Source organism: Argopecten irradians, chromosome 15, assembly GCF_041381155.1.
Source record: "Argopecten irradians isolate NY chromosome 15, Ai_NY, whole genome shotgun sequence".
Lineage (NCBI taxonomy): Eukaryota > Metazoa > Mollusca > Bivalvia > Pectinida > Pectinidae > Argopecten > Argopecten irradians.
Genome location: NC_091148.1, coordinates 24177807 through 24204077, shown reverse-complemented (window position 1 = coordinate 24204077; position 26271 = coordinate 24177807). Strand labels below are relative to the sequence as shown.

General features: G+C 36.1%; 2 protein-coding genes across 5 annotated transcripts in view; one reads left to right on the top strand and one right to left on the bottom strand.

The window, feature by feature from the left end:
- The window catches only part of LOC138309353 (tudor domain-containing protein 7A-like), a 59413-nt gene that overhangs the window by 17440 nt on the left and 15702 nt on the right, over nucleotides 1–26271 (top strand). For all 4 annotated transcript variants that reach the window (XM_069250534.1, XM_069250535.1, XM_069250532.1 and 1 more), the window contains 10 exons: nucleotides 19000–19133; nucleotides 19443–19656; nucleotides 20128–20165; nucleotides 21041–21158; nucleotides 21517–21627; nucleotides 22021–22161; nucleotides 22865–22952; nucleotides 23335–23463; nucleotides 25497–25600; nucleotides 25993–26139. In XM_069250534.1, the coding sequence (XP_069106635.1) occupies nucleotides 19000–19133; nucleotides 19443–19656; nucleotides 20128–20165; nucleotides 21041–21158; nucleotides 21517–21627; nucleotides 22021–22161; nucleotides 22865–22952; nucleotides 23335–23463; nucleotides 25497–25600; nucleotides 25993–26139 (1224 nt within the window). The remainder of the gene's footprint in view (nucleotides 1–18999; nucleotides 19134–19442; nucleotides 19657–20127; nucleotides 20166–21040; nucleotides 21159–21516; nucleotides 21628–22020; nucleotides 22162–22864; nucleotides 22953–23334; nucleotides 23464–25496; nucleotides 25601–25992; nucleotides 26140–26271) is intronic.
- Nucleotides 94–8062, bottom strand: LOC138309355 (BTB and MATH domain-containing protein 38-like). Its single transcript, XM_069250536.1, has 3 exons — nucleotides 7873–8062; nucleotides 3013–3481; nucleotides 94–2178 (listed from the first exon to the last, which is right to left on the bottom strand). Exons 2-3 carry the CDS (start codon nucleotides 3446–3448, stop codon nucleotides 1649–1651), a joined length of 966 nt encoding a protein of 321 aa, XP_069106637.1. The 5' UTR covers nucleotides 3449–3481; nucleotides 7873–8062; the 3' UTR covers nucleotides 94–1648.

The following is a 26271-nucleotide window of genomic DNA, read 5'->3' as shown; positions in this document are numbered from 1 at the left end:
TCTCTTTGCTCATGGAATATACTTTGGGAAGTTATTTCGGCTCTGCATGTGCTTTTTCTTTATGATCACAAATTAAAAAAAAAGAAAAAAACATTATAAAAGTATGCAAACTATTTATTATTTAATTTCATGAGGATTAATTTTGACACATGAATTGGAAATTCCACAAACAGACAATACATAAACGTCTTTCTTTCTTTCCATCCATTCACATTAAAAAGAGTCTATCTGATAGAGAACTTTGACAGATTTGGAATGAACAGAATTGCCATCGCCAACTGGGATATATGTTCTGAAGGTGTTTTATATTTCGTAGTCTTAGAATGGTTTTCTGGAGGTGCTGAGTGATTGCTTCAATGGTTTGGTTTGTTTATTTTTACGTCCTATTAACAGCCAGGGTCATGTAAGGACGTGCCAGGTTTGTTGGTGGAGGAAAGCCGGAGTACCCGGAGAAAAACCACCGACCAGCGGTCAGTACCTGGCAACTGCCCCACATGGGATTCGAACCCGCTTCCCAGAGGTGGAGGGCTTGTGGTAATATGTCGGGACATCTTAACCACTCGGCCACCGCGGCCCCAAATTGCTTCAAAATGAGCTTGCTGGTGATGGATGAGCCATTAAAATTGTGGTATTACCATGGCCATATATTTTTAGAACAGGGCTTTGGCCAGGAAATTAAGAACCATACCACTTTATTAATTGTTGCCTCTTTCGTTTTACTCTCTGAAAACTAAATAACATCAAAACTTCTGTCAAGAAAAAATTAAAGGATTAATAAATTGCTACGGAAAAAAGAATTTGTAATAAAACTATGAAAATATAAAGAATATTCAGAAAAGAAATTCACTTGATGTTTAAAAGTATTTACAAGGATTTTCTGTTGTATGATTTGACTAATGTGCAAATGATGAAAATTTGCAGCGAAAATATTGTTCTTAAAACTGTATCTTTGTTTTGTGATGCAAATTAATGGGAAAAGTCTAACAAGAGCAACACATTGGATTGATCTTTAATTTGGTAGTGATATGTATATATACATTACTGTAACATTATTTCAGTGTAATTTATTTCAACACTCTGGTGATTTATAATATACAATGTATTGTGAGGAATAAGATATATTATTAGCATTAACAATAAGTGAATAACAGTTGATATAAAAGAATATTTTATATTTCTCCTCAAGTTGTATACATGTATATAAAAATACAAAGTTTTAAAATGTTTGATATTCCTCCTCGGTAATTGGACTTTGTAGCACCTTACAAATTTCACTGAATACATTCCTGTCTATTTCAATGTATCTCCCATAAGGTGCACACGTACCCTATTATCACACCCATGATCTCATAATGATCCTTGGTGTTAAGTTTGGCATACAAAACAGATTTCTAGTTTCTAGAGTGCTGCATAGGAAATCATAATTTGTGAAAATATCAAATGCTGTTCCAGCAAGTGTAGCCTTTATGTAAATAAGTCTGACAGTGTTATTCACGAATGCTGTTTCCTCAACAGGAACTAGAAATCGCCAATAACTGGTGAAAACTGTTGGAGTGTTGATCTGGTCATTCTTTACATTAATTTAATAAATCATAATTTATTCATCTGATATGTGTCCTGACTTAATTGGCTGTAGCAGGTGCTTGTTTTACTTGGGTGGGAAGTAGCGTCTGAGATGCTGACCCCTCCCACACAGGGCTCTGATCTCGCGGTTTACATTCTCGTTACAATCCACACAGGAAAATGTAAAATCTTTGTCTGTCACATGTTTGTAACACCGTTTATTAGGCACACCCCAGATACCATGAATGGCCTGTAAACTGGCTTTCATGTTGTCGCGTTCCATTGTCAGTAAGTCACATTTACGACTTAATGTTGTCTCTTGTTTTGCCAGACTGTTAGCGTAATTGTTCAGCATCTCTGTTTTAGCTTTAAGTACATCCACTTTAGTTTCTGCACTGAGTTTAGAAAAGTGAGGGTTACGTTCAAGTTCACTCAGAGATTTTGTCTTTGAGAATTCGACACAGCGTTTGTAGAGTGTGCGTAGTCGGAACTTTTGGGCGAGATGTAGCGCCTCGAGGCTACTTTGCTGAGTAATAAGGAAATTCTCACAGCGTTGTTTGATCCTGTCTATCTGGTACTCCTCAGCTAGGTCCAACAGGAACCTCACATTCTCATCTGAAACAAGGGAGGTAATATCAGTGAGGTTGTAAAATGAGATTATTGAATAAAACAAAAGAGGTTGTATCAATTATATTTTAAAGGGAGATAACTTTAAAGGCCCACTACCTTTCCGAAACGGCTTTTGATTTTTTAAAATGGAAATGTAAAACAAGATCAATAATTTTGTAGAGTCTTAAAAAATTATTAACTTACCGTTAATACTACATTGATCATCACCTTCTGAACTATTTGATTAAAATAAATAAAATGTTTATAATTCATAAGCGCGGGTCGTATTATGTTTCCCGCCGTCGTCCTAAATAACGCACGGTAAATGACTATCACTGCGCCAGACGACAAAACAGTGAATTGACTCTTCCACTGTTTTTGTATATTACGCAGGAAATCTTGCATATGTTTGGTGTCGTAACCTTATTTTTAGGTCATCGATATGCATTTTCTGATGTTATTAATGTTCTTCAAGAAACCTTTATATTTTGCTTCAGAAAGGTAATGGGCCTTTAAATGAAAATAAGATACAAATTTTATGAAGATAGCTGCTGATTCAGTGATATTATTCTATTTGATCGAGGAAAATAAATCCAATAGAAAGGGAGATAATTCTTTATGCAAATTATGAAATTGATATACCTTAGATTAGTTTGTTCAATGAAGAAAACATACATTTTAGAAACAAATCTCAAATTTTCATCTGGTAAATAAGGTAACCAAAGAAATTCCTTCAAAGAAAGTTATTTGAATCAACCTTAAATTTCTTTGCCTTTGAAAAATTATGAACTGTTTCCTAATATTCTTATATGAAATATTACACACACTGAAAGTTTGTACCTGAGATAGGTTTCTGTGACGAGTAGATACAGTGCAGAAGTTCCGTAATCTCGGTGATACGTTTGCCGGGCAGTGAAATCTGACGCGCATGCTGCTCCAGAAATCCACCCAAAAACATTCTTCTCCACACGGGAGACCATTCCGCCAGGTACTGACGGTGGACATGGAGTTGTCTCCCCTCCACAAGTAGTGTGACATCACTGAGCTCGTCCTCCTGGGTAAAGTCTCGTAACACTGTAGAGTTATAGCCACTATCTGACTCAGCAGCCCCAGGGGTGGGGACGTTGAGGTTTGCTGTCTCAGCAGCCCCTTGGGTGGGGAGGAGATCAGGTGCTTTGTTCTGGGTGTCAGTGGGCGTATTAGATATGTCCCCATGGCTCGTCTCTCCAGTCGACGTTGAGCGAGGACTGACAACACTAGCCTGTAAATCTGTCATATTGTGTCTGTGTTTCTACATTATGAGGAAGATCTGCAACAAAAGAAAATATTTGTAATTTATTGTGATGATGATAAAGTTGTTTAGATAAGGATAGTCGGGTGGTACACTGTGGTAGTACCAACACAGCTGGAGTTTGATTTCCTATATGGATATGGATAGGTACAGCATCGCCTACCTGATCAGCGATCACATGCATTTTTCACTAGATACTCTAGATTTTTGAGGTGGAAACTGGAAAGGACAGACTGTCTGGAAAAAAAATAGGTCAATTTGACCTGAAAACAGCTTCATCTGAAAATGACCTAGAATTAAAGTCAATTTGACAGTAACAAAACTGAAAGTCAGTTTCAGTTCACATACATTTCAACTGTGTACTAAATGTATATACAACTAAAAAGTTTCCTAACATGTTTATAGGCTTATAGGATATGTCAATTCAATGACTGCAAGTTGAATGAAACACTAAGAAACATAAAAGAGTTTTTGTCAGTAAATATTACTGATGAGCTTTGAGACCACAAATACTAAGGACCCATGTACATATTCTGGGAGGTAAGGGTTTAGAAAGTTAATGTTATGCCTAAATGTTGATCTCTACACTATAGCTTCAGAAACTATCACACCTTAACTGTGGCACATTCATGTATTGGTATGCTTTAATCAAAATGAATCCACAGATGATCAATATATGTGATTAAAAAGATGTTAGGAATATAGAGATTTGTCAGTAATTTATATGATATAGGTATCATAAGTGATATTGAGACTTGGGATAGATCTCCCTGTGATGTTAAGACATATTTATTATACCCCACACACCAAAGTTAAGTGGGGTGGTATACTGGAATCAGGTTGTCTGTCTGTCTGTATGTCTGTAAATTCCTCCTAAACTACTTGACAGATTTTGATAAAATTTGATACACAGAACCCTGATATAAAGGGGAGTTGAGTAAACTATATAGGGTTCTGTGATGTCCCCTATTAATGGAGTTATTACTTAATTTTTGCAGCGTAGGGTAATAGTCGTACTCTTTGGCGACAGTTCTAGTATGATGATTGGACTAAATGTGTGTATTCCTGGGTCATGTGTACACACTGACAAAGATATGTCAAATGTTGACAATGTTAGAAATATGTTGATACTTTCCTTATATGTTTAATTGGCGACCTGTCTGGTATACAGGGTTCTATTGTGGCCGAGTGGTACTCACACATTGCCACTAACTCTCCATCTCTGGGCCGCCAATTTGAAACAAAATGTAGGGCAGTTACCAAGTACTGACCATTGGTCAGTGGATTTTCTTTTGGTAATCTGGGTTTCTCCTAACATCATTAAATGATCTTGACTGCTTATAAGATTCTGATGTGAACCAAAAACAAACAAAGTCTTTCTAACTTTGTTCTAGTAGAACAAAGGTGTGTACTGATTCTCTGATTACAGTATAACCTGACCCCTGTCTAATTCAAATCCCTGTATATTCCGATATGATTGTATGGCATATTGCTTCTTATTTTATCATAATAAAAACCTGTATAATTTGGACCCTTATTTCTACTGACCGAATACCTTGGTCATGATGACATTCGATTTACACAAATGATACTAAAAGTTTTATTTTAATGAAAGTTTTTCTATAGTAAGGGGTACATTACCTTCATTATAAACATCATTCAGGACAAGGCTCGGAGTAGTTAAATATTAATACTGTTTTAATGTAGGTAGACATTTAACTGAAGAAGCTAATGAAGGCATCTCACTAAGATGTTATAAAGATTAGACTGGGCAATAAATACCAGAGTATTTGTACAGTGTGTTTGTTGAGGGAGATAGGTTGTACAGGCCGTAGTGTCTCCATTTCATATGATGAATGGGACAAGGATTTCTGTCAATGTTTGACATTCTGGCTGTCTCAATTCATTAGGATCTACATTTGTGTATGTAGCTCATATGGGATCTCCTACAATATGTCATATTGGTATTGGTGGTTCTCTCATCAACCACGGCCGACAGTTGACACAGATTTAACATTGGTAGTGGTGGTTCTCTCATCAACCAAGGCCGACAGTTGACACAGATTTAACATTGGTAGTGGCGGTTCTCTCATCAACCACGGCCGACAGTTGACACAGATTTAACATTGGTAGTGGCGGTTCTCTCATTAACCACGGCCGACAGTGGTTAATGAGAGTGGTGGTTCTCTCATCAACCAAGGCCGACAGTTGACACAGATTTAACATTGGTAGTGGCGGTTCTCTCATTAACCACGGCTGACAGTTGACACAGATTTAACATTGGTAGTGGTGGTTCTCTCATTAACCACGGCTGACAGTTGACACAGATTTAACATTGGTAGTGGTGGTTCTCTCATCAACCACGGCCGACAGTTGACACAGATTTAACATTGGTAGTGGCGGTTCTCTCATTAACCACGGCCGACAGTTGACACAGATTTAACATTGGTAGTGGCGGTTCTCTCATTAACCACGGCCGACAGTTGACACAGATTTAACATTGGTAGTGGCGGTTCTCTCATTAACCACGGCCGACAGTTGACACAGATTTAACATTGGTAGTGGTGGTTCTCTCATCAACCACGGCCTACAGTTGACACAGATTTAACATTGGTAGTGGCGGTTCTCTCATTAACCACAGCCGACAGTTGACACAGATTTAGTGCAGTTAACTTTAAAATAATGTGTGTAGTATTTATCTGTACCCTATTGATTGTCTATACGTAACACCTTTGTTGTAAATAGCATAAAGAAATTTAAAACTTTTAGATCAGGTACACCTCCAATCTGTGAAGTTAATTGTTTTTGCTGCTATAGTCATTTGGACTAGTAAACCCTAAAATTTTACTAATCTGACTAGTTAATCACTAGTCCTAATTAAATATACAGCCATTTTGCTTCAGCACTTCAGTCATGATCAGTTCAGGAATTTTGACCCAAATTACAAACACAAATTCTTACAAAATGACGCATTCAGACTTAAATAATCGTATACATTATAATACACTCAAAATGTGTTGAAAATTGCAGTTGACCACTATAATTGCAAACATAGCATAGTGTTTTAGTATTTTAATCGGGTGGGGATCCACTAGTCCAATGGGACTAGTTAATTATATTTGGCACTTAGTCCAGCTGTAAAATTACTTGTCATGGGCATCGGACTAGTGCTTAAACACCCAGACTGCACCTCAGCTCTATTACTCCCACTCTCTGTCCATGTTCACTCTATAAAGTAAACCACTCTGAGCAGCAGTCACACAAATGGTCTCAGTTGACTTCTTGTCCTGCATTGTCTGATCTAAACCATTTTACATTCAACTGCTTCTCAATAATTGTGATGTCCAAAGATGTGATATTGAGCCTGTATCATGTTTGTTCTAATTCATGACCTTGACCTGAATGCAATACCATAATGGTGGTCAAATACAATAAAATATATAAAATATCTTCTCAAAAACTATGAATCTTAGAAACCTGTTATAAAGTATGGAACCTTTAAGTATGAAGGGTTTCTACGTTTGCTCAAATGAATGACCTTGAACTCCATCCATGGTTACATCTTTAAACAATATCTGGTAGACCCTAGGCCTGGCCAGAAACAGGATAAATATTCTGTAGCATCCAAAATTTGTTAAATGATGATCATGATTTTCATTGAAAGTTATCAAATATATGTCATACTCTGTAAATGAGATCTTTTAATAGAACAGATACCACATGTGTCACATGTTTGTCGTAAGGATAGAATGTAAGAATTTCGGGATTATTTGGTCCCAGTTTACTATAAGCAATACACATTGACTGTCCAAAAGGAAATAATAGGTGGGGCCGAAGAACATCTTGTCGTGATTCTCTGATATAAAGTGTCTTGTCTCACAAACTCCCACCCTTACTTGCGACTCTCTATCATATCCCATGTGCTCGCCTACACCCCTCAATCCAAAGACAAAATTACCCCTTTAAAACTGATTGTATCAACTTTTGTACCTTCCTCCCTGACATTTTGAAGTCTGAAATCTGAAATGATCACCAACATATCTCTGCTAATTCAAATTGACCCCTTCTAAACTTAAATTTCCAAACCTTCCGCCTTGACTTCCCGAAGTCTAATAATTCTGACCCAGTACAAACCGAGGAATGTATTCTGTACAACACTTGAAGCTAAGCCTGTATAAAAATGTTAAAGCCTGTTAGCCTGTTATATAAGATAGCTGTAGACCCGTGAACAAAAAAGTTGGTAGAACTAAAATGGATATTTCACATGAATAATAAAACAATGCATCTATTGTTATTACCCAGGTATAACACATACTTGTGTTACTTACTGTTTTTCTGTACCTGTGTTGTTGTATTGACATACCTGTATATGTCGGTAAATTACAGGTGTAAAACAATGATACACTTACCTGGCTTAAGCGAAGTAGAAAATCCAAAACAGGATGAAAAAATCACTTTGCTTAAAATCACATCATGTATACAGTATTTATGAGAACATACATGCAACATCCGTGTGCTGATTGAGCGTACCTGTAACAGGTAAATAGCTCACCTGGTGGACCATCCACTCAAGTAGATCTACCACCACACCTGTAAAAGGTGTACACAGGTACATATAGCTATACAGGTAGGACAATGTCTATATAGCATAGTTAGATTGATATTCAAAATTCATAATCATTGAATTGGCAGAGATGTAACTGTAAGAAGATTTTCTTGAAATATTACAATTCATATTTAAAAACGAAACGGAACAGCATTTTGTATTTAAAGAATAAAGAAATAGTTTATTTATAGTAACAGTTGGGAGGTTAACTACGATTCATTTTACAGATCATGAAGCTAACCATACTTTTGGAAATCAGTTATTCCAATATTTCATACTTTATGATATTTATCCATGCTGTACATGTACAGCAGTAAAATTGATTTAAAACTCTTTATGAGAATTATTGATATTGAGATTTACAAAGCAAACATGAAATTATTATCGACAATTTTATTGTCATTTACATTTATCTGAAACTTAAGATTTTAAAAGGAACCACAACAGTATGTATTGAATTCATTTGTAAGTGTAGGTATACATAAATGTAATGATTTCTTCGTTTGTTGGCTGCTTGGTAGAAACGTTTTCATTATTATTGAATTAACCCCCATTTTCAAGGTGACTTATATAATGGTTATTTGTGTGACGGTCTCTCGGAGAACTTCAGGGTTCTGACTATTGAATTGATGCCTAACCAATAGAACGTTCAGCAGTTTCGTAAACTGCTCAGAATGTAAACAGTATGCTATTAATAACTTTATAGCAATTGTTATAAATAACAACAAACAAATGAACACAATCACATTGTCTGTGTTGTTGTTGCTTGATAAATGTTCATAAGAATTGAGTTAATTTCAGTATCTAAGAATATGGAATGATTACAATATAATCGTGTAGTAAGTTATTCATACAAAATAATCTGATAAATCCTTCTAATTCCACCTCAGCTAAACATTTAGGGTGATGATAGCTCGTCAAGTCCTAAGAGCATCCAGACTTTTTATTCCCCTGTCGTGAAATAAGGAGGATGCGGTATATACGTAGTATATTCCATGTCAGTCCTGGCTTTTTGCATCCTAAATATTATCACATTCATGTCTTAGATATTCACATGGGAACAGAGCCTAATCTTCCAGCTCAGGGTTATGAGTTTGAGATCTGCATGGGACAGTTAATAATTGCCATCACTTACTGAGATTAATGTTTTTTCCCCTGCATACTCTGGCTTTCCTTAATCCCCTTAGCCTAAAAAACCCCGAAATCTACCTACTGAGAATAATTCAGGACATACTTTAACTTAAGGAGTTATGCTGCCTAGAACCTTCAATGTTAATTTATTCGCCAGACCATGAGGTATGACTGATAATATGGTCAACACCTTCTTCTAGTTTCTGTTTGTAAAAGTCTATTTGCGTTAATAAGATACATGTATATCAGTTAAGATGTAGCTATGAAGTATAAAGTCACACCCCACACTGGCTATATCAGATAAATCAGTTAAGATGTAGCTATGAAGTATAAAGCCACACCCCACACTGGCTATATAAGATAAATCAGTTAAGATGTAGCTATGAAGTATAAAGCCACACCCCACACTGGCTATATAAGATAAATCAGTTAAGATGTAGCTATGAAGTATAAAGCCACACCCCACACTGGCTATATAAGATAAATCAGTTAAGATGTAGCTATGAAGTATAAAGCCACACCCCTAAGCTGGCTATATAAGATAAATCAGTTAAGATGTAGCTATGAAGTATAAAGCCACACCCCACACTGGCTATATAAGATAAATCAGTTAAGATGTAGCTATGAAGTATAAAGCCGCACCCCACACTGGCTATATAAGATAAATCAGTTAAGATGTAGCTATGAAGTATAAAGCCACACCCCACACTGGCTATATAAGATAAATCAGTTAAGATGTAGCTATGAAGTATAAAGCCACACCCCACACTGGCTATATAAGATAAATCAGTTAAGATGTAGCTATGAAGTATAAAGCCGCACCCCACACTGGCTATATAAGAGATAAATCAGTTAAGATGTAGCTATGAAGTATAAAGCCACACCCCACACTGGCTATATAAGATAAATCAGTTAAGATGTAGCTATGAAGTATAAAGCCACACCCCACACTGGCTATATAAGATAAATCAGTTAAGATGTAGCTATGAAGTATAAAGCCACACCCCACACTGGCTATATAAGATAAATCAGTTAAGATGTAGCTATGAAGTATAAAGCCCACACCCCACACTGGCTATATAAGATAAATCAGTTAAGATGTAGCTATGAAGTATAAAGCCACACCCCACACTGGCTATATAAGATAAATCAGTTAAGATGTAGCTATGAAGTATAAAGCCGCACCCCACACTGGCTATATCAGATAAATCAGTTAAGATGTAGCTATGAAGTATAAAGCCACACCCCACACTGGCTATATCAGATAAATCAGTTAAGATGTAGCTATGAAGTATAAAGCCGCACCCCACACTGGCTATATAAGATAAATCAGTTAAGATGTAGCTATGAAGTATAAAGCCACACCCCACACTGGCTATATAAGATAAATCAGTTAAGATGTAGCTATGAAGTATAAAGCCACACCCCACACTGGCTATATAAGATAAATCAGTTAAGATGTAGCTATGAAGTATAAAGCCGCACCCCACACTGGCTATATAAGATAAATCAGTTAAGATGTAGCTATGAAGTATAAAGCCACACCCCACACTGGCTATATAAGATAAATCGGTTAAAATGTAGCTATGAAGTATAAAGCCACACCCCACACTGGCTATATAAGATAAATCAGTTAAGATGTAGCTATGAAGTATAAAGCCACACCCCACACTGGCTATATAAGATAAATCAGTTAAGATGTAGCTATGAAGTATAAAGCCACACCCCACACTGGCTATATAAGATAAATCAGTTAAGATGTAGCTATGAAGTATAAAGCCACACCCCACACTGGCTATATAAGATAAATCAGTTAAGATGTAGCTATGAAGTATAAAGCCACACTCCACACACTGGCTATATAAGATAAATCAGTTAAGATGTAGCTATGAAGTATAAAGCCGCACCCCACACTGGCTATATAAGATAAATCAGTTAAGATGTATCTATGAAGTATAAAGCCACACCCCACACTGGCTATATAAGATAAATCAGTTAAGATGTAGCTATGAAGTATAAAGCCGCACCCCACACTGGCTATATAAGATAAATCAGTTAAGATGTAGCTATGAAGTATAAAGCCGCACCCGACACTGGCTATATAAGATAAATCAGTTCAGATGTATCTATGAAGTATAAAGCCACACCCCACGCTGGCTATATAAGATAAATCAGTTAAGATGTAGCTATGAAGTATAAAGCCACACCCCACACTGGCTATATAAGATAAATCAGTTAAGATGTAGCTATGAAGTATAAAGCCACACCCCACACTGGCTATATAAGATAAATCAGTTAAGATGTAGCTATGAAGTATAAAGCCGCACCCCACACTGGCTATATAAGATAAATCAGTTAAGATGTAGCTATGAAGTATAAAGCCACACCCCACACTGGCTATATAAGATAAATCAGTTAAGATGTAGCTATGAAGTATAAAGCCACACCCCACACTGGCTATATAAGATAAATCAGTTAAGATGTAGCTATGAAGTATAAAGCCACACCCCACACTGGCTATATAAGATAAATCAGTTAAGATGTAGCTATGAAGTATAAAGCCGCACCCCACACTGGCTATATAAGATAAATCAGTTAAGATGTAGCTATGAAGTATAAAGCCACACCCCACACTGGCTATATAAGATAAATCAGTTAAGATGTAGCTATGAAGTATAAAGCCACACCCCACACTGGCTATATAAGATAAATCAGTTAAGATGTAGCTATGAAGTATAAAGCCACACCCCACACTGGCTATATAAGATAAATCAGTTAAGATGTAGCTATGAAGTATAAAGCCGCACCCCACACTGGCTATATAAGATAAATCAGTTAAGATGTAGCTATGAAGTATAAAGCCACACCCCACACTGGCTATATAAGATAAATCAGTTAAGATGTAGCTATGAAGTATAAAGCCACACCCCACACTGGCTAAATAAGATAAATCAGTTAAGATGTAGCTATGAAGTATAAAGTCACACCCCACACTGGCTATATAAGATAAATCAGTTAAGATGTAGCTATGAAGCATAAAGCCACACCCTACACTGGCTATATAAGATAAATCAGTTAAGATGTAGCTATGAAGTATAAAGCCGCACCCCACACTGGCTATATAAGATAAATCAGTTAAGATGTAGCTATGAAGTATAAAGCCACACCCCACACTGGCTATATAAGATAAATCAGTTAAGATGTAGCTATGAAGTATAAAGCCACACCCCACACTGGCTATATAAGATAAATCAGTTAAGATGTAGCTATGAAGTATAAAGCCGCACCCCACACTGGCTATATAAGATAAATCAGTTAAGATGTAGCTATGAAGTATACAGCCACGTCACCCTACGTTGGCTATATCAGATAAATCAGTTAAGATGTAGCTATGAAGTATAAAGCCACACCCGACACTGGCTATATAAGATAAATCAGTTAAGATGTAGCTATGAAGTATAAAGCCACACCCCACACTGGCTATATAAGATAAATCAGTTAAGATGTAGCTATGAAGTATAAAGCCGTACCCCACACTGGCTATATAAGATAAATCAGTTAAGATGTAGCTATGAAGTATAAAGCCACACCCTACACTGGCTATATAAGATAAATCAGTTAAGATGTAGCTATGAAGTATAAAGCCACACCCCACACTGGCTATATAAGATAAATCAGTTAAGATGTAGCTATGAAGTATAAAGCCACACCCGACACTGGGTATATAAGATAAATCAGTTAAGATGTAGCTATGAAGTATAAAGCCACACCCCACACTGGCTATATAAGATAAATCAGTTAAGATGTAGCTATGAAGTATAAAGCCACACCCCACACTGGCTATATAAGATAAATCAGTTAAGATGTAGCTATGAAGTATAAAGCCACACCCCACACTGGCTATATAAGAAAAATCAGTAGTTACTAGAAGTATAAGATAAATCAGTTAAGATGTAGCTATGAAGTATAAAGCCACACCCCACACTGGCTATATAAGATAAATCAGTTAAGATGTAGCTATGAAGTATAAAGCCACACCCCACACTGGCTATATAAGATAAATCAGTTAAGATGTAGCTATGAAGTATAAAGCCACACCCCACACTGGCTATATAAGATAAAGCAGTTAAGATGTAGCTATGAAGTATAAAGCCACACCCCACACTGGCTATATAAGATAAATCAGTTAAGATGTAGCTATGAAGTATAAAGCCGCACCCCACACTGGCTATATAAGATAAATCAGTTAAGATGTAGCTATGAAGTATAAAGCCACACCCCACACTGGCTATATAAGATAAATCAGTTAAGATGTAGCTATGATGTAGTATAAAGCCACACCCCACACTGGCTATATAAGAAATCAGTTAAGATGTAGCTATGAAGTATAAAGCCACACCCCCACACTGGCTATATAAGATAAATCAGTTAAGATGTAGCTATGAAGTATAAAGCCGTACCCCACACTGGCTATATAAGATAAATCAGTTAAGATGTAGCTATGAAGTATAAAGCCGCCGCACCCCACACTGGCTATATAAGATAAATCAGTTAAGATGTAGCTATGAAGTATAAAGCCGCACCCCACACTGGCTATATAAGATAAATCAGTTAAGATGTAGCTATGAAGTATACAGCCACGTCACCCTACGCTGGCTATATAAGATAAATCAGTTAAGATGTAGCTATGAAGTATAAAGCCACACCCCACACTGGCTATATAAGATAAATCAGTTAAGATGTAGCTATGAAGTATAAAGCCACACCCCACACTGGCTATATAAGATAAATCAGTTAAGATGTAGCTATGAAGTATAAAGCCACACCCCACACTGGCTATATAAGATAAATCAGTTAAGATGTAGCTATGAAGTATAAAGCCACACCCCCACACTGGCTATATAAGATAAATCAGTTAAGATGTAGCTATGAAGTATAAAGCCACACCCCACACTGGCTATATAAGATAAATCAGTTAAGATGTAGCTATGAAGTATAAAGCCACACCCCACACTGGCTATATAAGATAAATCAGTTAAGATGTAGCTATGAAGTATAAAGCCACACCCCACACTGGCTATATAAGATAAATCAGTTAAGATGTAGCTATGAAGTATAAAGCCACACCCCACACTGGCTATATAAGATAAATCAGTTAAGATGTAGCTATGAAGTATAAAGCCGCACCCCACACTGGCTATATAAGATAAATCAGTTAAGATGTAGCTATGAAGTATAAAGCCACACCCCACACTGGCTATATAAGATAAATCAGTTAAGATGTAGCTATGAAGTATAAAGCCACACCCCACACTGGCTATATAAGATAAATCAGTTAAGATGTAGCTATGAAGTATAAAGCCGCACCCCACACTGGCTATATAAGATAAATCAGTTAAGATGTAGCTATGAAGTATAAAGCCACACCCCACACTGGCTATATAAGATAAATCAGTTAAGATGTAGCTATGAAGTATAAAGCTGCACCCCACACTGGCTATATAAGATAAATCAGTTAAGATGTAGCTATGAAGTATAAAGCCACACCCCACACTGGCTATATAAGATAAATCAGTTAAGATGTAGCTATGAAGTATAAAGCCACACCCCACACTGGCTATATAAGATAAATCAGTTAAGATGTAGCTATGAAGTATAAAGCCGCACCCCACACTGGCTATATAAGATAAATCAGTTAAGATGTAGCTATGAAGTATAAAGCCACACCCCACACTGGCTATATCAGATAAATCAGTTAAGATGTAGCTATGAAGTATAAAGCCGCACCCCACACTGGCTATATAAGATAAATCAGTTAAGATGTAGCTATGAAGTATAAAGCCGCACCCCACACTGGCTATATAAGATAAATCAGTTAAGATGTAGCTATGAAGTATAAAGCCACACCCCACACTGGCTATATCAGATAAATCAGTTAAGATGTAGCTATGAAGTATAAAGCCGCACCCCACACTGGCTATATAAGATAAATCAGTTAAGATGTAGCTATGAAGTATAAAGCCGACACCCACACTGGCTATATAAGTTAAGATGTAGCTATGAAAAAGCAGTTAAGATGTAGCTATAGAAGTATAAAGCCACACCCCCACACTGGCTATATAAGATAAATCAGTTAAGATGTAGCTATGAAGTATAAAGCCGTACCCCACACTGGCTATATAAGATAAATCAGTTAAGATGTAGCTATGAAGTATAAAGCCACACCCCACACTGGCTATATAAGATAAATCAGTTAAGATGTAGCTATGAAGTATAAAGCCGTACCCCACACTGGCTATATAAGATAAATCAGTTAAGATGTAGCTATGAAGTATAAAGCCGCACCCCACACTGGCTATATAAGATAAATCAGTTAAGATGTAGCTATGAAGTATAAAGCCACACCCCACACTGGCTATATAAGATAAATCAGTTAAGATGTAGCTATGAAGTATAAAGCCACACCCCACACTGGCTATATAAGATAAATCAGTTAAGATGTAGCTATGAAGTATAAAGCCACACCCCACACTGGCTATATAAGATAAATCAGTTAAGATGTAGCTATGAAGTATAAAGCCACACCCCACACTGGCTATATAAGATAAATCAGTTAAGATGTAGCTATGAAGTATAAAGCCACACCCCACACTGGCTATATAAGATAAATCAGTTAAGATGTAGCTATGAAGTATAAAGCCACACCCCACACTGGCTATATAAGATAATATGTTAAGATGTAGCTATGAAGTATAAAGCCACACCCCACACTGGCTATATAAGATAAATCAGTTAAGATGTAGCTATGAAGTATAAAGCCACACCCGACACTGGCTATATAAGATAAATCAGTTAAGATGTAGCTATGAAGTATAAAGCCACACCCCACACTGGCTATATAAGATAAATCAGTTAAGATGTAGCTATGAAGTATAAAGCCACACCCCACACTGGCTATATAAGATAAATCAGTTAAGATGTAGCTATGAAGTATAAAGCCACACCCCACACTGGCTATATAAGATAAATCAGTTAAGATGTAGCTATGAAGTATAAAGCCACACCCCACACTGGCTATATAAGATAAATCAGTTAAGATGTAGCTATGAAGTATAAAGCCACACCCCACACTGGCTATATAAGATAAATCAGTTAAGATGTAGCTATGAAGTATAAAGCCGCACCCCACACTGGCTATATAAGATAAATCAGTTAAGATGTAGCTATGAAGTATAAAGCCACACCCCACACACTGGCTATATAAGATAAATCAGTTAAGATGTAGCTATGAAGTATAAAGCCACACCCCACACTGGCTATATAAGATAAATCAGTTAAGATGTGGCTATGAAGTATAAAGCCACACCCCACACTGGCTATATAAGATAAATCAGTTAAGATGTAGCTATGAAGTATAAAGCCACACCCCACACTGGCTATATAAGATAAATCAGTTAAGATGTAGCTATGAAGTATAAAGCCACACCCCACACTGGCTATATAAGATAAATCAGTTAAGATGTGGCTATGAAGTATAAAGCCACACCCCACACTGGCTATATCAGATAAATCAGTTAAGATGTGGCTATGAAGTATAAAGCCACGTCACCCTACGCTGGCTATATTTAAGTACTTGCAGTACCCTACACGGGTGCCTGGTGATGACCTTTACTTATGACCTGGTATTGATTCTTCTATCAATATTAATTTTACCTTTATATCACAACACAATGAATGCAGTAATCCTTGTTCTATGGCTGTTCTGATGTTTACAACAAGCTTGAAGTTTTAAATTAGATATGATCAATAAAAATGTTCATACCTAAAATTAACTCAAATTATAAGTAAGAATTTTAATGTCAGGCATTTAAATGCAAACCAACAAATTGAAAATTAGTGCATTCTTGTGCTATCTTTATTGGATATTAAGACAATTTTGAGAAATAACTACTCGTCAAAGTTGACAATGTTCCTTGAATAAAATTTGTCTTGTATGCAATATATTGATCACTTAATTTTTCACTGCCAAATCAGCAAAAAAAAAGATATAATGATTAGTCAACTTTACTGAATATTTTTACTTTTGTAAAAACAATTTCTTTGATTTGGGATTATTTTTAGTTTTATTCTGAAATGACATTTTAAACCATATGGATGTTTATATTTTGCATTAATCATGTTACAAGATATGCCATAATCAGCCTAAATTTATAGCTTTAGGATTTAAATTTACCCAGGTTAAGTTGACAAATCTTATCAAGTGGTGGACATTTAAATATATTTGTAGAATAGATCACTGTGGCTGGTTATATTACTAGGTTTCACTTGCTGAGAAAAGTGTTGTGGTATTTATTCAGAATGTACGTGAATGTATTGAATATGAATTAGCTGTTTCATAGCATATTGACAAAAGGAAACTCAAACAGAAAACAGACCTATATATATCTATACATGTATACCACAGGAACACAAGACTCTCAATACTGGGGCCATGTACTCATGTGGTATTATTACCTATGAGTGAATCTCACAGTGGTAGCATGAAAAATTAATTTGAGAAAAGCTTTTTGTTGTGCTCAATGCTAATGACTATTGTATGAAATTGAATAACAATATTTGTTTTTTCACTTTAGCAATAAACATGCTGTAATACTTTCTGTATTAAAATAATTTCCCCAGGAATTGTGAGTCTTTGTATCAGATTGGAATACATCAATTGCTAAATTAGAATTTGCATTTGATGCATACTTTACTTATTAACTTCACATTTCAAAAGAAGATTTCTGATTCAGTTGTTTGCAGGTAACAGACTGTAAGCTTTCTCCTCACTTCACTGATGTTAAAATGTTTGGTATATTGACAAATTATATAAATATGACAACACATCAGGGCCCAGTTGTTCAAAGGATAATTATGCTAATCAAAGTTTAACGACAATTTTCTAGAGCTGTCATTGATATAAATTTCAAGTATCGATATACACGTATCTAAAGGAAAATATCATGATATATATAAATATATCAAATATCAAAGAAACACAATTTAACAAAGCATGACAATTTATCGACTCGGCCCTATCAGGGCCTCCAACTCACGATCTACGGCACCAAATCGCCTAGCCAAACATACCTGCGCCTTCTACCACTGCGCCACATCCACATACAATTAGATCTTGTTACTTACTGATCATGAGTTTAGTGAAGATACAATAATGAAATTCGAAATAAATAAGAAATGAAATTTCACTAATCATGTGATTAAGCTAATCATGTTTTGAACAACTAGATTCCTATAATTCTTCCAAGATATAAATAAATGTTGATTTTCATGAGCTCCTATGAATTGTCTAATGATGTCATCAACCACTTTTTAGTTAAAAAAACCTAACAATTACTGTTTAAATGACTTTACAGTCACCAAATGTCATCTTGGTATTGTTATTCTGTATTTGTTTTTACAGAGTTAATTGCCCTTGCCTGTAGGTATTGATTGTGACTTTTCAGAGAAAACAATGTGAATTTCGCTCATAAAATATTATAATGATATCATAATATTGATACCTAACTAAAAGGGAGATAACACTGTAATATGCAAAGACTGATTCAGTAAATGGCATACTGATGTTGATTAGTACATAGTATTAAAAAAAAAAAAATAGAAAAAGAAGAGGTTTTCTAAATTCCACATCCAAATAATGAGATATACTGCCTCAACTGCTTGTGTATTTCCTCTTCCTTGTTTCCTCAACTGTTTGGGAATTTATGCACAAGGAAACTTATTTTCAACTTTTTTATTGTAGTTGCTAATCAACAAAGCGAATGGTCTGTGGAAAAAGCGTATGTTTGAACTGTACAAAGACAGGTATAAGGAGGACCCTCCAGGTCATCTCTTCAGCCTCATCAAAAAGTGGACAGACGTCGCTTCAGTACAGGAGTAAGTAAGATTCAAAGTTACTCACTAGCTGAGAAAACTTTCCTTTTGAGTTAAAATAATTTTACCCGAGTCTTTCTACAGTGTTTTTAATGTAAATGGCTCAAATTTCTTTGAGTAGAAATTTTAGTTTAGTCAAAGCTTAATGACAATCCCTTCAATATACAAAAATTATTTGTTATCCTGAAATAATTTTTGTCAAAACATCCACTTCAAAAATTGATTGGTTTACATTTCTGCAAGATGTTAGGAGTGTCGTCCCTGGTAAATTCTCTACCTGTATTCTATGATTAACTTTGACATCCGTTACAGGAGTGCCGTCCCTGACAATGAGATCATCACACCTGTATCAGGGGTCAGTGTGGAGGTCACTAAACTGGTCAGTCAACCCTCTAAGGTGGCTCAGCCTTCTAAAGAAAGCCCCAGTCCTGTAGCTCCTCACATCACCTACACACCACCCTTACCTCCAACACAACAGGGCGCTAAGGAGGTACAGCCAAGGGCAGACAACTCTTCTAGCATCAAGGTATGTAACTAATACAGCCAAGGACAGACAACTCTTATAACATCAAGGTAAGTAACTAATACAGCCAAGGACAGACAACTCTTCTAGCATCAAGGTAAGTAACTAATACAGCCAAGGACAGACAACTCTTATAACATCAAGGTAAGTAACTAATACAGCCAAGGACAGACAACTCTTCTAACATCAAGGTAAGTAACTAATACAGCCAAGGACAGACAACTCTTATAACATCAAGGTAAGTAACCAATACAGCCAAGGACAGACAACTCTACCAACATCAAGGTAAGTAACTATACAACAAAGGGCAGATTACTCTTCTAAAATCAAGGTATGTAATAAATATAACCAAGGGCAGATAACTTTATCAATATGAATTCTATTTATATAAATAACAATTAACTATAATAATGCTTGAAAATATCTTTTTTCCCACAAATTGTAAATTAGATTATTGTTTATGCTCTTTTTCAGGATCTTAAAATTCCAAAAGGAGAGCCTCTGCCTTTGGAGTGAGTACATTCTACATTATAATACATTAGCTCACTTGGTCAAAAACCACTGAATTTGAATGTGACTGGTAAATAGCTGTAGGGTGTCGTCTCTAAAGTGTAATATGATCATGATAGAGCTACCTTTGTGACCTAGTGAATTAAGAGCTACCTTTGTGACCTAGTGAATTAAGAGCTACCTTTGTGACCTAGTGAATTAAGAGCTACCTTTGTGACCTAGTGAATTAAGAGCTACCTTTGTGACCTAGTGAATTAAGAGCTACCTTTGTGACCTAGTGAATTAAGAGCTACCTTTGTGACCTAGTGAATTAAGAGCTACCTTTGTGACCTAGTGAATTAAGAGCTACCTTTGTGACCTAGTGAATTAAGAGCTACCTTTGTGACCTAGTGAATTAAGAGCTACCTTTGTGACCTAGTGAATTAAGAGCTACCTTTGTGACCTAGTGAATTAAGAGCTACCTTTGTGACCTAGTGAAATAAGAGCTACCTTTGTGACCTAGTGAATTAAGAGCTACCTTTGTGACCTAGTGAATTAAGAGCTACCTTTGTGACCTAGTGAATTAAGAGCTACCTTTGTGACCTAGTGAATTAAGAGCTACCTTTGTGACCTAGTGAATTAAGAGCTACCTTTGTGACCTAGTGAATTAAGAGCTACCTTTGTGACCTAGTGAATTATTGAAAAGAAACCTTTGCAACATTTCTTGAGGTGATACTTGTTTTTAATAATTGTTGAAGAACCCTTATGCACATTATTAAGTGGCCTTGTAGTGCAACTTTTGACCTTGTAATATGTTATGACCTAGTAAGTGATCCTGTTGATATGACCTTATTTCCTTGTGTGGTTGTAATGACCTTTATGACCTTGTTTGTTGTAGTGAGAAGGTGACTGTGTATATCACTTTTTTCCACAACTGTGGATACTTCTGTGTACAGAGAGAGGACTCGCCCATCGAGGAGATCTCGGCCCTCCTCTCAGCCCAGGCTTCCAACAAGGTCAGTGTGGAAGGTGATACTATTAGTCTTTGTAGACCAGTTATCAGGTACTACTGCTAGATCAGTTACAGTTTACACTTCAATGGGACTTTTTGTATTAAATGTGATTCTCTTCGCCAATAGAACATAGCAAGTCTTTTAACGACCATAACTCTTCATAGGACATAAAATTTCAGTATATCACCAACCATGTCTCGATGTCCTGAAATTATAAATACACTAATTGTGCCCTTCTGTATGATTTAACTAGTGTGACTGTTTTTTGTTGGAGGGTGATAAAGCTGAAGCAGCTGGTTCTGTGGTTATATCTTGTGAATATTCTGAATTATCTAAATATTGTGAAGATTTATTGTTGTAGGTGACTAAGCCGACCCGTCAGGAGTTATCACCAGGTCGGTTCTGTGCCTCTATGTACAGTGCTGACGGGAGCTGGAGTAGGGCGGAAGTTCTGGCCAAGGATGATATTGGGGTAAGTCTTTGTTTGATTATACACACTGTCCCTTACTCTATCTACACTTACAAAAAGTCTAGTGATGATGGTCGATCCACAATTAGTATTAAACACCAGTTCAACATATTTTCATTTTATCATTTATATGTAGAAAATAACTTTATATGTTTTTAAACAGGATTTTTTTTTTAATATTTAAGTATAGTTGTTTCAGAAGCATGAAAAATTATTTCATTCATATAGAAAATGACTGTGACTTTTCCATTTGCCAAGAGTTTGAGATTGACTGTATATCTGCTTTAAAAGCTAGGAACTTTTGATTTACTAAATATGGTATTATTCCGACCTGTTTGTAATGAGTTTAAGTTGTTGTCATGGTTTTCGGAGATATTGAGTATTTTTTTGTTTCAGTGTGGTGTGGAGGTGCTGTACGTGGACTTCGGTAATACAGAGAAATGTTTCCCCAGCTCTATGCAGTGGCTGTGTGAGAAGTCTGCCTCCTTTCCTGTACAGGCTGTGTACTGTAGTCTACGAGGACTCAAACCCTTAGAGGTATAATCGGGAGTAATATATGTTACAAGTGTACTGAATTCTTGCTCCGACATACAGCCCTTGCACAATACAAAACTTTACCATATAAACAGATTTAAACGCTTCCCATTTAATCAAAAGGCTCTGAGACATGATATTGGGCTTGTATCATACTGGGATAAATAGCTACCAACTCTTTTCAAATGTATGACCATGCTTTCAGTTTTCTTAATAACCATGATATCAATATAAGCAGAGTGATGCAAGCCCATACATTGGACCTCGTGTAGTTAAACGATCAAGGGACATAACCCTGTATAGCTCTGTTTATGGTAATCTGTACCAAATGAAATATTCCAATTTTATGAAATGCCCAGTCATGGCAACATATCAACAGACATAACTCATTTTATACTTTTATGCCTAAAATCTGACATTTCAGAAGAGAGGTTGACAATTCTATTGAAATTGATTACATTGTTATCAGTCTTAATTATTATTGGGGTTTGCCGTGGCTGAGTGGATAAGATGTCCTGACATATTATTATAAGCCCTCCATCTGTAGGTTGCGAGTTCAAAGCCTATGTGAGGTAGTTGCCAGATACTTACCACCAGCTACTCCAGCTTTATTCCACCATATAAACCTTACTTATCCTTATATGACCCTGACTATTACATACAAGGTTTTACTAGTCAAACCAAACTATTACCTTTGCTTATACAGGGTGGAGAATGGACAGAAGAGTCCCAGAAGAAATTCCTGGAGTTGACCCAGGAAGAGGCCCTCCTAGCCCTCACCCACGGGTTCACAGGTATGTAGTGTTGTCTTCAGAGTCCAGGAAGGACATTAGAGATCCACAACACATTTTCTGTCTAAAGAAACAATTTTCATGATAAAACTTAAGCCCAGGTAAGAAGAGCATGTATAACTCCTGTTAATCTTAATAAATACTACAATTATCTTTATCTGGTCATTTTCTTTGGACTGAGCTTGGAATACTGATTACTTGAAATTTGCCCACAATACATTGATTTTGAGATAATGAGGCGTAAATTCTGCCAAGCCTCATAACCTTGAAATCAGAATTGACAGAAGTGTATGTTGTTGCATAATACTATTTCTCTATCACTAACCTTTTTGAATGTAGACTCGAGATTGTTGACTCAGAAATGATTGATTTTGTGATATTACAGAAGATGGAGTTTGTGAGGTGGAGCTGTTCTACTCTGATCCAGATAAGACAGTCAGCATTAATCAGTTGATGATTGACTCAGGCTTAGTGAGGAAAGCTGACGATGTGTCAGAATCCAGTACAGAGCCAGGTCAGTGTCTTAAAATAACTGGCTGTTACTTATATAAATTATAAGCCATCTAATTTTCTGAGAAATGTTACAGTAGACCCTAGCATCACCAGCTCAAAACCATCCAGATTGTAAATTTTCCGCACTTCTGGATTCCGATTATAAAATCCATTCCCTAATATTTCCGTATGGATTATGAATTTTTCTGGACAATCAGTGCCCAGATTATCTAAGGTCCACTTTGTGATAATTTAGAATAATTGAAAGGACCACACAATGTCTCGGCTTTTGTGGTGGTCAAAGAAACAAGTCCTTGTCTGGGTTTCAAGCTTCCATATACAGTTAAAGTGGAATTTACATAAATAGTTCTATCGAAGGATAAAGTTGAGTAGGGTATCGATATTTGGAATGGACCGCGAAGCGGTCCATGAAACAAATATCGATACCCTACTCAACTTTATCCTTCGATAGAACCACCAGAAAGAGACTTTAATCCTTATATTTACAGTCTTAACTATTATTTTCATAGCACAAAATTTACACTTAATAGTGTTTATGGCATTTATAAGACTAAAATTGGATTATATCGTTTGGTTCTGACAGGCATTTAGAACAGCCACTTGAAGTGGCGGAAATTCCCGCCAATTTATCAATGAACATACAAATAAAATGAGTTCCGTCTGATGAAGCATATATCTGGGGTTTTCCCGGTATGAAACTATAAATCGTTTTATTTATCTGTTGTTAAAAACACCATGGTGCAAAGCAGTTTGGTTTTAATCTTTTACTTCTTATGATTACACACGCTTACACAATTCATAACGTGGCAGGATATTTAACGTAGTTGTGACGCGGCGTCCGATTCAAACTGCCTGTGTCAAGGAGGTGTGACAAACAGAGAGTTTCTTCAATTTTGGGATCACTTGAGTTCTACTTAATAAGTTCACGTTTGAAATTACTTGAATACACGGATGTTTACATAGTTCCATGTCATCATTTCCGGATTTTGGAGATTTTCAAATGTATCGGACGTCGTTTCGAGGAACATGTACAAACACAGGTAGGCCCACTACTGCAAACGTTTACCGCTCTCAAAATGTTAGCTTATATTTATATTGTTGTTTCAAACACTTCAATAAATATTAGAGATATCTATTACAAGTATTGTAAAGCTACAATTGTAGGATTCCGTTTCATTGATATTTCGAAACACCCAAACGTACATTCAATTCACAGTAGATAACGTACAGGACTTGTCTGTCCACCGAGATGAACAAAAATGCATTGTCGTGCTAGGTCGTTTTGGTTAAACTTATCCAACTCAAAGACTGATGTTGTCCTGACATATCTTATCTATTTGCGTACAACCAAAGCTGTTAAAAATACAAATAGGATGTATACTACATATTGTAGCGAACAACACAGACTCACCGTCACACACTCACCGACACACAACATGTAAACATTGCGACGTCATCGGAATGTGCAAAACTGTACATTGTACAACATTGTTTATTTATCATACGCACGGAAGCATTGCTCAAAGAGGTACGGTAGTAACATAAACAATGTAACTTTTCTACATTTGTATTTACACACGTACATGTATGTGTTCAAACCTATTTTGATACCTGTACATGTTCATCGAACGTACGTTCGGTACTGAAAACACCAAAAGTTTCTGATTTGGACCATCATAAATTAATCCGCGCGGCTCCAAATTGCGCGTGACATACTCAATCTATCGAGAAATAAAGTTGAGTAGCCTTTGGTTGAAATCAACGGGTTTTATACTATCAATTCACCACTGACTGTAAATATATACAGTTAAAGTGGAATTTACATAAATAGACAAAAACAAAAGTGTTTTTGTCAGTTCCATCAAATGTTTTCAATATCTGTATTCAAGTAAACCAAAATTGTATATCCAGATAACTTTTGAGTTTTAACTAGGTAAATTCAGCTTCAAAAGGTCAAGGTTGACTATTTCTAGTTATATTAATGTGGAATTCATTAATATTCAATGTGTAATTTGTTTGTATTGTTGATTGTAGAAGTCCTTGTGGTCCCCAACTCCAACCAGCTGGACGTGTATGTGTCGTTTGTCAACTCCAGTACGGACTCCGTGATGCTGAGACTTGTCGGGGACGAGTATAGTGTAAGTTTGTGTAGCTTTGGACAATGCTCTGACAATTTATTTTGGGTGTCAAGCATGAGGAAATACTGTAGAAGTTGATCAATCTTTGTTTGCCCAGACCTCATGCTAAATAGTTGTACACACTTGACTCTTAAAGCTTCGTTCACTGTAAACTTATCATGATCCAGCCAACTTTGAGATAGTGATATTCAACTGTAACCTTTGCAAATACAACAATCAAAAAAAAGCAATAAGAACATCATGTTAATTGAGCAATATTTCTCCACAATTTGTAAAATTAACAGGATATGTTTTAATTTTAGGGAGATGGCTTTTATGTCAATAACATTGTTTAAAATTGAATAAAATTATGATGCTTTGAGTTGTTTATTAATCTCCTGCTAAAAATACAGGAAAAGTTAGATGAATTGGAAACCAAATTAGAGGCGGCATTCCACGATGCACCAGAGGATGGGTCCATTGTGGAGGGGTGTGTCTTTGTGGCGTATGTAGATGGACTCTTCCATCGTATTCGTGTTATAGGAAACGAGGGTAAAAAGGTAAGAGAGAAAAATTCTGGATAGGATTTGAAATATAATTCTAAAAATGTTTTGAAAAATTCTTAGAATGAATGCCAAAGTGAGCAAAATGTTGTAAAGTGATAATAGTCTATTTAGAAAATGGACCCATAA

Excerpts from the sequence above, each read along its gene's own strand:
- LOC138309355 (XM_069250536.1), bottom strand. The coding sequence starts at position 3,448 with ATGACAGATTTACAGGCTAGTGTTGTCAGTCCTCGCTCAACGTCGACT. Across the intron at positions 2,179-3,012 it reads GTCACAGAAACCTATCTCAG|ATGAGAATGTGAGGTTCCTG; the intron begins GTACAAACTTTC and ends CCCTTGTTTCAG.